The 17,114-nt window shown below is 39.7% G+C and overlaps 1 protein-coding gene across 1 annotated transcript; it reads right to left on the bottom strand.

Moving 5' to 3' along the window:
- Positions 1 to 207: 207 nt before the first annotated feature.
- On the bottom strand, positions 208 to 12,188 carry vps26bl (vacuolar protein sorting 26 homolog B, like). The gene is made up of 6 exons (XM_079247076.1): positions 11,912 to 12,188; positions 8,761 to 8,917; positions 6,300 to 6,464; positions 5,993 to 6,168; positions 5,741 to 5,883; positions 208 to 1,175 (listed from the first exon to the last, which is right to left on the bottom strand). Exons 1-6 carry the CDS (start codon positions 12,132 to 12,134, stop codon positions 1,038 to 1,040), a joined length of 1,002 nt encoding a protein of 333 aa, XP_079103202.1. The 5' UTR covers positions 12,135 to 12,188; the 3' UTR covers positions 208 to 1,037.
- Between the last annotated feature and the right edge of the window lie 4,926 nt (positions 12,189 to 17,114).

Below are 17,114 nucleotides of genomic sequence, written 5' to 3' on the forward strand. Positions count from 1 at the left end.
ATATTTTGCTGTGAAAAAGGTTCATTTGGGCTGCATTCCTCTGAGAGGAAGCTGACACATAAAGTACACGCAGCCCTCGTTCACACACCTGAGATGATCAATATACTGAGGTATCTTTTTTTATATTTGCTGTAAGTCATGCTGTAGTTGCAAGTTTCCACAATATTGCATACTGTGTGTAGAAGCGAGACGATGTGGAGTGATAACAGTGATGAGTTTTATTCTGTCACATCACGTCCGTACTCTGAAGCGCTGCGAGCAGGAAAAGAAGCAGAAAGAGCAGCGCAAATAAGAGGAATCTACAAGACATTGGCAACTTTAACAACGCAGGTAAAAAGCTGGTTTTAAAAGAAAATATATGCATTTTTCTTCCATAAATTCCTCTATAATCACTGATTTCTGATGGGAGTCTTGGAATGTATGAAAATATCTGGAGCTTCATCTTATATAAACATATATATCTTCTATTTAGAGATTTTTTTAAAAAAAAATCTTGTTTTGTTTGTGTCGTCTCAGAGTCGATTAACTATTAGAATCATAATTTTAAATAAAAAGCAACTCCTTCAGCTCACACACCTGTGTGTGAAATAAAGCGCAATCTTCCAGCTGTTTAAAGAGTTCAAAGGAAAATTCATAAAAAAAAAAATTCACGAGAGGTGCATTATACATACAATCACACAGAAATGGTAAATATTTACTGTCGGTGCATCGAACAGGCTGGATGATGATGATGATGATGATGAAGACGAATGCGTAAAAATGAGTTTTTTTTTGCAGTTTTTTTGTGAGAAGGTTTGCAGGCACCGCCTACCTACCCAGTTTCAGTATGGCGAACGTCGTCCACTTCAAAGTGTTTAAACACTAAAAGAAACGCATCTTTGTTCCCTTGATGCACAAACGGTCAAATTTCAGAGCATCTTGTTGACTCGCCCATTCTGACAAACACTGCAGCACAAATGATTTTTTTTTTTTTTACATTCAATATTCAGACTGACGTTTCTGCACCGTCTTCGCAGCTGGAAGGTGCATGCGGGGCTTTAGCTGCCGCCCTCTTCAGCGCTCTGGCTCTCGGGTTTGTCCGGACTGGAAGGAGATTCGAAGCGTTGGGAGGCAATGGCGGCTTGATGGGACATGCTCTTCCTCACTATGTCACCTTTCCTCCACAGGGTGATTTCCTACAACAGGATGACACAAGAATAATGGAAGACATGCTGGAGCAGCGCGATACTCCTGCTGTCATCTCCCTGATAACAAAACAGGACCGATAACCTGAAGATCATCTATTGAATTCATCAAATGCCTGCAAAAAGCCTCGACTGGAACATAAACTGCATTTAAAACATGGGAAAGCATCCTAAAGTGCAAAAACACTGAAGGCTGCATAAAATCACCAGCTCAAACAGATTTTAATTTATTTAAAAAAAAAAAAAAAAAGTTAATTTGCTGATAAAACACAGAGTTGATGCATTCTCCAACAAGTCATCATATCCTCCAGAGGCCTGTGCGATGAAGCAGGATCAACATGGCCTGGATATCCGTTAACCTCGTCGACTTTCCCAGATATTAACAGTCCTAACAAGCGGTACAGCGAAGCTGGTTATCAGGTCGCTAGTTCAACCCAGGGTTTTCCCATCCTCACCAGTGTGCGCTCACAAGGAAGAGGTGATGTTCTGCAGTGTCTGACCAATCGCAAACACATAGCAGCTACTTCACTACGAGCAGCAGACAATTAAACGCATATCCGGGCCAAAAGCAACACTGTTGCCACAGCAACAGAAACATTGCCGACTCTGTTAATTCATCTGACATTATAAACAGATACATTTCTTTAATATTTATTAATAAAACACAGCACTCTGATCACTATTTAACTTTATTCTGGCCACAACGTTCCAGACGGAGCATCCTCAGCTCAGCATCGCGTGTAAACACGTTTAGCGTCCAGAACTAGTGAATAAACATTCTTCAAAGTACCTCAATCCCATAGAGTGTCCGATCAGAATAAGAACTGACATGTAAACACTAAAGTACATCACAATTATTCAAATCTTTTGCATTCAGACTGCACAGTAGCGGTTAGCATCGAAGCTACATAGCAAGAAAACGGCGGCCCTTCTGTGTGGAGTTCACGTTGCCTCTCTGGGTGTGCGTGGGTTTTCTCCGGTAATTCTGGCTTCCTCCCACCGCCCAAAGACATGCATGTTAGGTTGAGTGGTCGCTCTAAAGAATGGTTGTTTGTGTGTCTGTGTTGGCCCTGGGATGGACTGGTGACCTGTCCAGCATGACCCTGCTAATTGCTGGGATAGGCTCCAGCTTCTCTGCGACCCCGAATGGGACCAAGCCGTAGAGAAAATGGAGTAAGTCTGGTTCAGGTCTTGGCTGATCCAACGTCCATAAAAGCCTAGATGTTTACAAATGCTAGTCTTATAACCTGGGAAATCTTATAAAAAATAAAAATAAAAAATTGGGATTTTTTGCTTCACAATTTTAAAATCGGTTTGTTTTTTTTTAAAAATCTAATTTTTTTTCAAATAAATAAAAATAATCAATTATAAAATTTTGGTCATTTTTGTTATTTTCATTGATCTTTTGACATCTCTTCTTGAGCATTATAGCAGCAGAATGATTGTCTGGCTACTGTGTTGTTTTTTTCATAATTGAAATCAAGAAAAACGATGAGCAAAAAAAAAAAAAAAAAAAAAGAATAAAGTTGTTTTTTTTTTGGTTTGGTTTTTTTTTTTTTTTTTTTTTTTTTTACAATTTTTTTGTTTTTAATCTACAAAAATCAACAAAATTGAAGAATTGTGAGAATCGTAATCGAATCGGCGTCCAAAAAAATCGGAACCGAATCGAATCGGGACAAAAGCATATCGTCACAGCCCGAACAATTAGTAAATCTCACGCTTTGTAACAGGATCTGCGAGGCTAGCCGCGAGCCTCCTGGTATTTCTGCTGTTTACTGTTATCCGCCTGGAAACTTTGAGGAGACGGAACAGAAGTTGCAACGTTTAGCTTCCTGGTACACTTCAAAGCTGTGTTTCTGTGAAATATGTGTCCATGTAAAAGTAGCCAGTGCCAAGGTTTTATTTCTTCACCAATAAGTTTATATCTATCCCTAAAAACTCTCTCCAAAGCGCTCCTCTCAGGATCGTCGTTGACTGAATGGATTTTCCAAAAGAACCGATCAGGATGCTTTTATCCTTGCTGGTTTCTCATCCAGACCATAATCTGATCTGGAGCAGGTTCGCTGTTCAGTTTAAGTTGCCATGGTAATTCACCCTGGTAAGAAGTGAACCAGCATCAACGTACAAAAAAGATTGGGCGAATCCCAAAGTTACTTTGATAAGAAGAAATCCAGCTTCGTACTACAGGCCTCACATTTATAAAACTATATTCTGAATCAAACTGATCTCAGACTCAAAGATCTGGTTTTGGTGAAAGTATTTCATGTATAGCCTACAAATCACCTCATACATTAGTTATAGAAGTTGGATTTTTCTAATCAAATAGAGGCCAAATTGAAGTCATCTCTTGTAATATGCATTTCTAAATTAAATACCTGCAAAAGTCTAAATATGCAAATGAATCTGCAGCCGAGGGAGAATTCCTGCAGACTTTAACAAGCTGTTGCACGAGGCTGACTGAAATATGGATCCAACTACAGCACGGGTGTCAGACTACAATCCTGCAGGCTTTTAGATGTTTCACCTGACTGGTATTAATGGGTCGTGAATGAATGGGTCATTGGGAAGAACACAAAGCCGTAAGGCTCTCCAGCCTTTTCATTTACAAGCCTATCTGGCTGCATGTTCATGTAAGCATGAGGCAAGTGGGGGGTGGACCAAGGTAAAAACTAGGGCTGGGCGATTAATCGGATTTTAATCTCAACTACAATCTGGGTTTTCAACAATCATAAAAATGAAAGAGTGCAAATTTTTTTCTCTTTGCAGTTTCCTCTCCTGCTGTCTTCAGCTGCTAATCGAGCGTCTCTGGCGTTGCAGCGCTGTGCTGTAAACTCCTCCCACAGCCGCTTTGCTTTCATTCAGACACTGTTGCCAACTTGGCGACTTTCTCGCTAAATCTGGCGACTTTTTTGTTAAAAGCAGCTAGTGACAAATCTAGCAGCTTTTACTGGAGTTATTAGAGACTTCCTGGTGTTTTGGCGACTGACTTGAAGGCACATATTGTTCTGCAGTTACTGTAAGGAAGGAGCAGCGGGAGCCTCTCCCGTCCTAAAGCACTCCCAGGCGGCCAGTCTCAGTCGGCTCCGGCTGCAGGTCAATGTAGAATAACTGCAGTAGGTTGTGGAAGTTCACCTAAACATGGTTTATACCATTGTCAGTGACAACTGGCTGCATTATTTTCATATACAAAGTTCGGTGAGTTAAACACTGTAATATCCCTCCGTTACGGGGTGTTACCACAGCAACGCGTTAATCAGCTGGTTCAGATCAGCCGTCTTTTAACAGGTGAATGAGAGAAACGCGCTGCAGCCTGACAGCGGTTGTTTGGCATAAAACGTACATTGAGACCAACGTGAAATAGTTGCTATATAAGCGGTAAAAGCAGATTAAATAACTCGGAACCGTTCATTAGACGGTTATAATGCACGACACGGAGTCTAGAACAACACGACGGGCAGCGTTGTTTAAAAATACTGGATAATCGTGTTAAATAATCGAGATCTCAATTTCAGTCAAAATAATCGTGTTTATAATTTTTGTCATAATCAGACAACCCTATTAAAAAGGAGGAGTGGCTCGCTTTGTTTTACGGTGCATTCACATCAGGATAGTCCGCTAGAGTCAGTCTGAATGGGGACTTGGCTCAGCTGTAGGGGGGTGTATCCATGCGGATCAAGATCACATTCACGCTGCTGTTTGATCAAACGAACCAAACCATGAGAATAATATATCCCCATCCCCACCAAAGGTGGCGCTGCACTCGTATTTAGCAAAAGAGAGGACAAGTAAGGAAGAAAACTCTGTTGAGTTAAACATGGAGACGAAATTATCGTTGTTTTGGGTTTTTTACTTTGTCTTATGCAAGTATACTGCAGAAATACACTGCAACATTGGGCGCAGTGTGAACAAGAGACGAGGCAGAGGACACTTAACGCCATCGCTATGGATTTACCCACAATGCAATGCTACGTCAAATGCATGAAGTGGCTTTTCTTTTGTAGTCCGCTTCCTGTATTTGGTCTGCTTGAAACGGGTCGAGACCTGTGTTTGTAGGTGGACCGAGTCCACTTCTTTGGTCCGAATCAGAATTCGTTTGGCGCATTCAGATCTCCCCAAACAAAGCCGACTTTCCAAGCAAACAGACTCGGATCCTAATCAAAAAGGCTGATGAGAATATGCTCTTAGTCTACAGTCAGTGCATAACAGCAAGCCTTGCAGTGAAACAACTTGCTTTTTGCCCCTTTACCTCAAATAAACACTATCCAATATCTTGTTCAATATAATTTAAACAACATCAAAGTTAATAATCAGAAATCAATCCTTGAAATGTGTTGCTGAGAGCGACGCTGTGAAAACTGGGATCTACTGGTTGACCCAACGATGGAGAGAGCTCGTCTGGACAGAAGTCAAAGAATCATTAACATCTCTCAGGAATGTCTTCAACACCTCGCTGGATCTGTACCACGAAGAGTTAAAGCAGTTCTGCAGGGAAAAGGGGTCCAACTGTACCATGTCTGGTGAAAGTATCGATCAGAGCCACGAAGCGCTTCGTTTACCTGCTGTTTGAAGTAGCGTCTTTCCTCCTCATCGATGAGGACCAGGTTTAGGTAGTACCGCACAGAAAACTTCTTGTTAACGTCTCTCATCGTGGGTGTAATCTCGTAGCCTGCCAGAAACAGCCTGATGGGGATAGACTCTCCTGTCGCACGAGAAACCAAAGGCAAATTCAGACTTCCATTAAATAACTCTCAAGACAGTAACAGCTGATAATATATGATGAATAAAAATAGATGAGAACAGAAAAGCACCTCTGACTGGAGCCCCATCCATTATTTCATATTTTGCAATGGTGTCATTCTCGTGGTAGACGTTTGGTCCCGTTCCTGTTGTCTCTCGCTTGATGATGTCGATCTCCATGTGTTTGATCTTTATCCTCACCAGCAGGAAGTAAATCTTCCCAACAATCACATCTTTTAGGTGATACCTAAAAGCAGATGACATGTTTCCTCGGCTTGTCTTACTGCGTTCAGCTCCAAGTAAACATAAACGCATCTAATCCTTCAGAAAAAGATGGTTAATGCAGTTATCTAACAGGGAAAATAAAAAACCTCCTACTTGGACTTATTGTACTCAAACTCTATGTGCAGACAGTCCTCAATCCCCACTTCCATCTTGATGGAGGAGTTGAGGTCGGGATACGTGCTCAGTGTGTGAACCACGATGTCGAGCTCTTTGCTGGTGTCGTTCAGTCTCCTGCCGACTGTCGCTCTCAGGAAGTACCTGCAAGACAAATGAATGTGTATTTTTAGTTGTGGAGCAAATGGAGCACTTCCACCGCAAAAAGCAGAATGACGTGGTCCTGTTAGCTTCATCTGGTCGTGAAATGAGTTTCCTCCGCAGGGTGGCCGCTGCTCCTCCGCATCGAGAGGAACCAGTTGAGGTGGCTCGGGCATCTGGTCAGGATGCCTCCTGGACGCCTCCCTGGTGAAGTGTTCCAGGCACGTCCCTCTGGGAGGAGACCCCGGGGAAGAGACCCCGGGGAAGACCCAGGACACGCTGGAGGGATTACATCTCTCGGCTGGCCTGGGAACGCCTCGGGATCCCCCCCGCAGAGTTGGCAAATGTGGCTGGGGAGAGGGAAGTCTGGGCTTCCCTGCTTAGGCTGCTGCCCCCGCGACCCGACCCCGGATAAGCGGCAGAAGATGGATGGATGGACCATGGGGGACAGAGGTGAACAGTATTTGACCAAAGAAGAATCAGAAGCAACTTGATGGTTTTAATGACTGCACATGAATGCATTTTACCTATATTTTTTATTTATTCTAAAGTCATCTAGCAGACGCTTTTTACCCAAAGCGACTTACATCTGAGAGTGAGAACAATACAAGCACAAAATTTTACTACTGAACTTGTTTTAAATTTTAACTCATGACTTCTAAGCCATTTTTTCTCCATTCTGCTTTTGCAGTGTCCCATTTAATTTTATTCAGATTTTTATTGTTTTGGCTTCTTGAGTGAGGACGGAGGCAGTGCTTTCAAAGAACATTTCATATGTGTGTGTCAGACTTGTGGGTTTGTTGTCTGTGGGGTTTGGATGGTCAGATGTTTGCTGCGTAAACGTGTTTGTGTCAGAATAATTTTTGTCCGTAAAGTGGTTGATGCAAAAATTAAATGAATGATTGTTGCTTCGGTCAAACATCTCTGTCACATGATCATTAAAGGTGGCGTATGTAAGATTTTCAATATTTTCAAAATAAATTAACTAAAAAAATTACAATCATAATTAGATAGTTTTTTAAAAACATGTCGGTTCCAGTCTGTCCATATTTGATGCGTTATTAAATTACAAGTTTAATTTATGACAAATGACAAATTAAACTTGTAATTTAATAACGCATCAAATATGGACAGACTGGAACCTACATGTTCAAAAAACTATCTAATTATGATTGTAGTTATTTTATTAGTTAATTTATTTTGAAAATATTGAAAATCTTACATACTCTACCTTTATATCTGCGTTTTATAATCATATTTATTGACTTTGAGTCCCATTTTTATGAATGCGAGAGGAAAGAAGAATACAACCGAAGTAATATGGCATCAGTCTGTTGTCGTTAAGAAGAAGAGTCAAAAGGCAAAGCTCTAAATTTACTGGTCAGCCAACATCCCTACCCTCGTCTGTAGCTACTATATGTGAGTAGTGAATGAAACAAGAAGAAAGCAGACACAAATGGCTGAAATGAGTTTCCTCTGCAGCGTCTGGGCTTTCCCTTTGAGAGGAGGATAGGAAGATTGGGCATCTGGTTGGGATGCTTCCTGGACATCTTCCTGCTTGGGTGTTCCAGGTATATAGGAATTATCTTAGCTGGTCTGGGAGTGTCTCTAGATTCCCCCCAGAAGAGCAGGAAGAAGTTAAAACAAGAGTTGGAAAGGGAAGACTGGGCTTCCCCATGAAACCCCCATGACCAGATAAACAGCAGAGAGGATGGATGGATTAAAACAAAACGCCCCAATCAGGTGTTGCATGTGGAGAAAACACACCACTGCATCCTCATTAAATCTCCTCCTGCAGCTCCTCTCTCCTCCAGGTGTATTTTAGGAATGAAGATAGTCCTCAAAATATTTGGCCTTGAAAGATTTCTGGGTCGCAACACAGACGACAGGCAGAAAAAACAAGAAGATGCACTGATGGTTTGGTAAAATCGGCTACATTCATACTCATCAGTCTGCAGCCGCTTGGCCTGGTTCTGACTCAACAGTCTCCTCTGACTGTCTGATGCTTTATAATCTTGTCTGGCTGAAATAAGGGTCGTCTTGTCCTCCTTTTGTCGCTGTATTTAGTTCGAGTCTATTTCCGGTTTGCCTTCATAAGAAAATGCATGTTCAAGCTTAGACGGGTGCCGTATCTGCTTATCAGCACAAGATGAAAAATAAAGAAAAGTAACGTGTCCTCATGAGGATTATTATGCAACTCTGGTTTCAGTGTGATGACGACAACATGCGACTAATTCCTCTCCAGTGACGTGAAAAGTCCACAGAGCTGAAAAACCACGAACAGAAAGCATCTGCTCACCGTAGTTTGACGTTCTGACCCGTGTACGACTCGTAGGGCTTCTCCACATGCGTGAACTCAAAGTCAAACGTCTGCGACTGGGTGAGCTCCCCTGGTCGGGCCAAGTCTTTCACCAGGGACACGAACTCATGGTGGTTTCCTCTGTCGTAGTACAGCTCTGGAAAACAAGCATACATTTATTACTATGAAGGTCAAATCACTTGAAACTATTTCCCCACAAGCAACAGATCAACATGTAACATGTGACATGACTTATGCCGTGATTTATCCGTGTGTAACCTGACTTAAACAACTTGATCTGACACAGTCTGTGTTTTCTAAAAGGCCTTTTGGTTGCTCTCCATTCCTGAATCTAAGAAACTCTTTGTTTGGAGACAAAAGGCAAGAAAAACAAGGAAAAAAAGGGGTGTGACGTGGAGAAAACATAGAAAACAAGCCTTACAGTAGGTATGAGAGTGTCTTCGGAAGGACAAAGCAAAAGAAAGTAAAGTGGATTGTATATATATATATATATATATATATATATATATATGTATGTATGTATACACACATACATATATAAAAATCAGTAAAATGCAGAACAGTATGACACTCAGAAAGTGAACAAGCTGAAATTGGTCCAAACAAGACTTTATCTTCACAGACAAAGTGGCCTGAGGTTTTATTTACACACTGAAGCCTTTGTGATTACTTTTGTATAAATTCAAAATGTTGCAGATGTTCAGCAAAATATACTAAATATTAAAAATACATTCATTTGTATGTTTACATCTATAATGAAAGATTCATTTGAAAAAAAATAAATAAAAAGAATAAATTATGTAAGATTACAATAAGAATATATATATATATATATATATATATATATATATATATATATATATATATATATATATGTATAAATTTGATATTAATAAATTGATATTTATTAAAACTTCTGCTTTTGTAAATATATTTATTAAATATCTAATCAAAATCAAACATTTTAAAAATCAAGAAATAATAATTTGGCAAATTATACATCATTAAATTAACTTTTAACACATTTATTAGTAATTTATTAACTAAATACTGAAAATATCAAATAAAATAATTTTTAATATAAAATACATTTCTACTATAAAAATATAGTTTCAGTACCACTTATTCCAGTTCAGGGTTGAAGGAAAATATTTTCCATATTCATAAAAATATTCATGCAGGACCTATTTAGTGGCAACAACACTTTCCATGGCTGTCACCATTCTGGAGTTTTAGTAAACAATTATTTGTCAATCACACACGATGATGATGTGATAAGTTGTTTTACTTTGTTAGTTATCTATAAGCTTATCAATAAGTTTATAATTCCTGCAAAACAAAACAGCCACTTACAGGGTATTATTAGTTACATAAAAGATACAAACACTATTTTGAAGTGTGTCCTTCAAGCATGTTGGTGAAACTGGACGCATGGAGCACAAATAAACAGACAATTAAAAGTATCTAAGAGGGATTTGTTTGAGAAATTGGAACAAAACTAATACCAAGATCTGACACAAGACCTGAGAGATTCATCTCATCTATTCAGTCCTCAATTTGATCCTACGAGGGCCAAAGTCCTGCAGGTTTTCAGTGTCTCCCTGCTCCAAGACACCTGACTCAAATTAACGAGTCCCTGAACTTGATAGGATGTTGGGTCCATTCAATGGAAAGGTCGCTGTTATTCTATTCACAACAGGTCTGATGGAGCCATCAATCCACTCCAGAACCCAAAACTCAAGAACTCTGTCAGTGTGGGATCATAGAGACAGATAGTAGAACAAAAGGGGGGTCAACATCAATAGAAGAGCATAGAACAGTGTTTTTCAACCACTGTGCCGTTGGAGATCATCAGTTGTGTCATCAGAAAAGATCCAGTTTCACCTAATTCATCTGAAAAGCAGCTCTGTACTCATTTAACAGGCCTCTGCCCAGGTGAAAGATCATAAAACTCCTTTTTCTTCTGTTTATCTGATTTCTTTTCAAGACACTTTGACAAGATGGATTATAAATTAATAATATAGGCTTTAGAAAATTGTTTGTGGTGTTCCTTGAGATTTTTCCAGTGGAAAAAAGTAAACCTTGGCTCAAAAAAGGTAATAAAAACACTGGCTTAAAAAAGTCCTGAAAGTCTGGAGAATGACTTAATTTTTAATCGACAAATAAGAGGCACACAAACCAAATATTAGAGTTGTGTAAACTCTTGTTTTGTCTTAAATACTGTATTTCCATTGATGTTTATTTTCTACTCTATTTTTTCTTCATCTAATCTAAGCCCAAAAAGATGTACAAACTATACAAGAAAATCATTAAACCTTCATGAAAAATAATAAATACTTTTTTCAAAGGTTGTAATAAAATATAGCAGTAATATAAACTGATAAACCATATATATATAAAAATAACCGAGTTAGATGTATGCACTGTGATTTAACCCTTTACAGGGCACAAAAAAAAATTTGTTTTAATTTTTTCAAATATAAAAGTAATCCATTGTAAATTTTCTTTTTTTTTTTTATATTGTTTTTAGTGATGTTTTTACTTGTCTTCTTGGGCATTATAGCAGCAGAATGATGGTCTGGCTACTGTTTTGTTTTTTCCTGATTGAGCAAAAAAAACAAACAAAAAAAACAAAAACAGTTTTATATATTTTTTCTGTTTTTAATCTACAAAAATCAGCAATATTATAGAATTGTAAGATTCGCAGTATAAATCGAATCTGCACCAAAAAAAAAAAATTCGGAACCGGGACAAAAGCATATCATCACAGCCCTAGTGGTTTAGGTAATTAAGTTTTTATTTAAAAAAAAAAAAAAAACCCAAAAAGGGTCAAAGGTCGCAGAGACAGCAAGCCAATGATTGACGGGTCAGCTGATCGTATCATCACGCCCACATATGTCACGAGACCCGACACCTAAAAGTGACACTTTTTGAAGCTGCATAGCAGCCTGTTGTGTTCTGGTGTTAAGTTTAGCTAATTTCTTCATACCTTTGTGGAGACTTGTGTAAAATAAACACATGTTATGAGTGGAACCGAGGCTTGATACCGACTTCCAGCCGCCTCCTGCGGCTCCTCAAGCACTTTGTCCCGGCGGACGCGGCGCGACATGCAGGCCCACCAGCTGCTCACCTATCTGCCCGATGAACTCAATCTTTATGCCGTTGTGCTCCAGCCTCTTTCCGGGGTATTTCAGCGTCACGTTGACTTTTCCGGACACGGATTCTCCGTCGTAGAAGAGGAAATACTTGTCCTTCTTGCCGTCTTCGCTTTTATGCTCCGCTTTCTTCCTCGTCTCGGCGTCATTCAGGACTATGTCGATGTCCGCGCTTTGACCGAAACCAAAGAAGCTCATCGCTGCTGGTCAGAGCATGAAATATGTCCCGCAGAGGAATGCGTTTCTGTTCCCGCACAGCAGCACGCACAGGTCTCCAGCGCGAGCCGCTTCCCAGATTATTGAATATTTCCAGCATAGACATCATTTGTACAGAGACGCCGCACTGTATCACGCCATCGTGCCGCCATCTTGGATGGGTCTCCCATGCGCCTCCAATGCATTTATTTGTAAGGTGAAGGTCTTACCACAACAATAACTTCACCAATTTTTACCTGATTTTTCTCACAGTTTGGTTTGTTACAAAGGGCAGAGATATTGCTATGATACAGATCACTGTAAAACATAAAAAAAAAAACAAAAAAAAAAAACCAACGTGCTTTTATGTTAAAATATTTTGATAAGTCCAATAGTTAGGGTTGGTTAGCATCTCTTAGTTATGGTGCTATAGGTTTCGACCGCTGATGGACATTTCCTGATACACTGAGCTTCTCTCTCTCTCTCTCTCTTTATTTTATTTTATAATATTATTATTATTATTATTATATTCCATTTTTAAATAATAATAAACACCAAATTGGAGTAAAATGTATCATTTGCATTTAGTAATTATTCACTGTGTTGATATTATTTATCAACCAATTATGTAGAAAAGTGTTTTGTTTGTGTGTTATATATACCCGTTCCACAAAAAAGAGTTTTGTGGGAAAACTACGTTGACTCTGCAGCAAAACTCAAAAGTGGAGACCCATCCAATATGGCGGCGATGCTGGTACACTCCAGCGCTCAATGAGGCGTCTATGTCATATGGTCTATGTATAAGATGTCTATGATTTCCAGTTACAACCGGTCAACTGCGCATGCGTCGAAAGTCATGTGACGGAAAGCTGTTCTCAATGACTATCGTCTGAGTTTTTTTTTCTTCACATTTATTTATTTTAAAACATAACGATTATACTTGTTTTTAGACTTTAAAAGGAATAAAGTTTTCTTTTACAATGGCAAATATTTTAATACTTTTGAGTTTCTTATGTCTCTGCGCTGTTTTCAGCTCAAAATCAACAGGCGACAAAAGTAAAATAAACCTGTATGGAGTCTTCCCAGAGTACAGTCTTTCAGGCACTCTAAAGTTCAGTCATCCGGGTTCAATACATTGTGTTTGGTTCTTTTCGTTGATGAAGGGAAGAAACGCTTTGACAATGCAATTTTACCACTTTTTTTGTTTGTTTGTAAATTGTAAAACTGACTCTAAAATTGCATTACCATCATTATCTTCTTCAAATTGTACTTCCAAGGAGCCCTTACCTTATTTCAGTTCAGAAGTGTCTGCCTGACGGCAACAGGCCGACCAGGGTGAGAGGGGTCTCTGAGGATACTCTGGACTCTCCTGAGAGTTGTAGATGTTTTTGGGCGGTGTAAAAGACCCTCTGCAGTGCAGCTGGGAAACCATGGTGAGATGCTGCGGCTCAGCACCGCCTCGGTGAAAGGCGGTAAAAGGACACCAGTCAGATTACTTTCTCTAAGGATCCTGAGAAAATAAAGTCGCTTCTGGGCTGTTTTTCAGCAGTGATGTGGTGTTGGTTTTCCAGGACAGGTCCTCCTCCATCTGTGTGTCCAGGAACCTGAAAACAGAGACCCTTTCCACCTCCACCCATTAATGAAAATGGGCATAAGTTCTGTAAATCAATCACCAGCTCTTTTGTCTGAGAGATGTTAAGGATGACGTTGTTTGTGGAGCACCATGTTGGCAGCCTGTCCACCTCATCCCTGTATGTCCTCTCATCTGCCCCTGAGATGAGTCCTGCAACAGTGGTGTCATCTGCATACTTAATGATTCTGTTGTTCACATAGGTTGGGTTGCAGTCATGGCGACAAAGGGTGTACAGGAGGGGGCTAAGTACACAGCCCAGTGGGGAGCCTGGACTGATGGTCAGGGCTGAGGAGAGATGTGGTCCTAGTCTCACCTTCTGGGAACGTTCAGTCAGGAAACTGAAGATCCAGGTCCAGATGTTTTGTGAAAAGCCCAAGTCCAGTAGTTTACTGGCCAGTCTACCTGGTGTGATGGTGTTAAAAGCAGAACTAAAGTCTATGAATAGCAGCCTGGTATAATTCCCCTGCTTGTCCACATGAATGAAGACCTGTTCAAGCCTGTATGCAAACTGGTGGGGATCAAAAGTGGGTGACAGACTTGTGGCGATATGACTCCTGATCAGTTTCTCCAAACATCTCATGATGACAGGTGTGAGCGCCAGTGGCCGGTAGTCACTGAGGCTGCTGATGCTGGCGTTCTTTGGAAGAGGAATGATGGCCGAGGACTTCAGACAGGATGGAATGGAGCACTGGGAAAGGGACGAATCAGCTGGTAAGCACAATTTTTCATCCCCCTCCTCGTCACACCATCTGGTCCAGCAGCTTTCCGAGGGTTTACCGCCTGCAGAGTGCGTCTTACCTCCTGTACTTCCACTCTGAGCCTGTTGCTTCCAGGTTCTGGTGATTCTGGTTGTCCTACTCCTGTTTGTCTCCCAGAATAAAAGAAACCGTTTAACATCTCAGCCAGTGTGGCGTCTCCATCAATTGCAGCTGAGTTTCCAGACTGGTGATGTTTTGCAGCCTATGCATGCATTTTATGATCCTCCAGCCTCTTCAACAGCTGACTGCGATCTTCTGCACCATGCTTTTTGCCTCATCAGTGTCAGAGTTAAAGTAAACTAATAAAATCTGAAAGTGTTGTCCTGCAGGAACAGGATAATAATGCAGCCCTGGCTGAGAGATGCATCTGGACCTTCAGTTGATCCATCTCCTCATCAGAAATCGTCTCCATGTCAAAGAAGCCAGGAAAAAAAAGGCCGATGTTTGCCACACGACCCAAGAACCAGACTGCATATCACTCCCCACAACTCCAACGGAGCGACTGAACATAACTGAAGCGGATCATGGAGCTTCATGAAGTCCTTCAAGCTGAGAGAACTCTTCCTGCACACTACTTTAAGAAATGCAGTTTATTTCTAGTGTAAAAACTCCAACTAAAAGGGAAAATTCAAGCTGCAGAGACAGTCAATGCACATTTAAATGTGTTAATTCGTGCACGTGGAATCCTATTTCTGAAGAGTCCAGATGATAAATGTTTGAAGCAACTTCAGGACATCAGTGTAAAAAAGCTCCAGATGGACATTTCCAGAGTTTTAAATGACATTTGTTGCAGATCTTTTAACAGAAGAGATGTGGTTTGAAAAAGCCGAGCTGTTTGTGGTTCCAGAGCTCTAAATAAACACGTCATGTTTGACCCAGTTCTGTGTCTCTCTGCTGTGCCTTTAGAGGGCAGAGCGAACCCACGCCACGCCATGGATTAGCCTGAGTGCCCTCCTCTATTCATCTGCAGTTAAGGAGGTTTGTGCATCTAAGCTCCGGATGTTTTGTGCCAGGCTCCAGTGTTTTAAAAAAGATATTCCCCTGCCGTACAAATCCTCGCCCACATTATAAGCTCTGCCCTTCTTTTCTTTGTTAAAAGGATGGATAATCCTGTGGAACTTTGAAAATGTTCCTAGTGACAGCCGGCACCGTGTGACTGTCTCCATGCATTACATAAAGTTTAAAACCAAGCAAACATAAGAGCATTCAGCAACATGTCACACACACACGTTAACGTCTACAGTAAAGGTCTGGCAACTTTCTTTTTTAATTAGTTTTGTAAACACTTTAAAGATCCACTCTGTTATTTCTCATATTTTTATTAGCTGGGTTGAGAGGAGGTTAACTAACAGGGCGTACACATTTAGTGAATTTATTTTGTCTTATTTTGCTTTGTTAACATACTTTCCTTCTGAGTTGCCAGTTCCTGCATGGAGCTCATCAGCCTGCCAGAGAAAAACATCCTGGCTGCACTGGAGCTCCTTAAATCAGACTGAGGCCGAATTGGGCCGAACCATCTTTGTAGGAGGGAAGTGTAGGAGGGGTTTAGGTTCTTCTATTGTTTGTCATTTGTGTTTTGCATTATTTGGGAATTTCAGATTGTTTACTTTATTGTTTTAACAGGTTACATGGAACACTATGCTGATTAGTTAGGTTTATGGTAGCTGGTATAGAGTCTATTTCTCGATACATTGATATAGAGTCTATTATATCTAGAGAACATTGTATTGTCTCACCCTCCTTGTGTGTTTAATTTGGCCTGATCCGCCGGTATGTGTGTGTATATACATATATATATATATATATATATATATATATATATATATATATATATATATATATATATGTATATATATATATATGTATATATATATATATATCTCAGTTCCTTATGTTATTGCCGATGTTGAAGTTTGTTTTCTTGACCTCTTTTATGAGCCCAAAGTGATTGCACTAAAAGATTTATTTTGATATTTTTGTTAAATCAATGTAGACGTTATATTTTTCTGTAAAAAAAATTCCTGTTTTTTTTTGTCTTGGTCTCTCACAGCTAGTCTGCAAAGAGTTAAAACTTCATGTGAACTCAGAAACAAGCTAGAAAGTTGTTTTTATCTTATTATGTGGCTTTTCTGGGAACAGATCTTCCCAACAACCCAATCAGTTCCAGTAATTTTTACTGTAAGATTGTCATAATCTTCCTATTGAGAGTAGCTTTATAATCCAAACTACCAGCAGTTAAATGGCTCCCCTGTGCCTGACATGCACAGTAAATGCTCTTTCACCCTTTCATGCATGGTGGCCATGTAGTTGGCACCTATTTACAAGCTTTTTTCTTACATATTCATAAAGGAGGAGGGTATTTTTTGTCAATTTTGGTAAGTCATCCAATACTGGAGAATAAATAAATATATGACAAAATTGAACATAATTTAATTATGCAAGTTTGCCTTTGTGATAAATAGGAAAAAAATGATACAGCTATATTTTATGGATGATTTACATAATTATAATTATATATTATTTTATAAATATTTGACAGAATACATTAAAATAATCTTAATATATCACTAATAAAACAAAAATAAAGTATCA

This window comes from Telmatherina bonti (genome assembly GCF_933228915.1).
Source record: "Telmatherina bonti genome assembly, chromosome: 10".
In the NCBI taxonomy this organism is placed as follows: Eukaryota; Metazoa; Chordata; class Actinopteri; order Atheriniformes; family Telmatherinidae; genus Telmatherina; species Telmatherina bonti.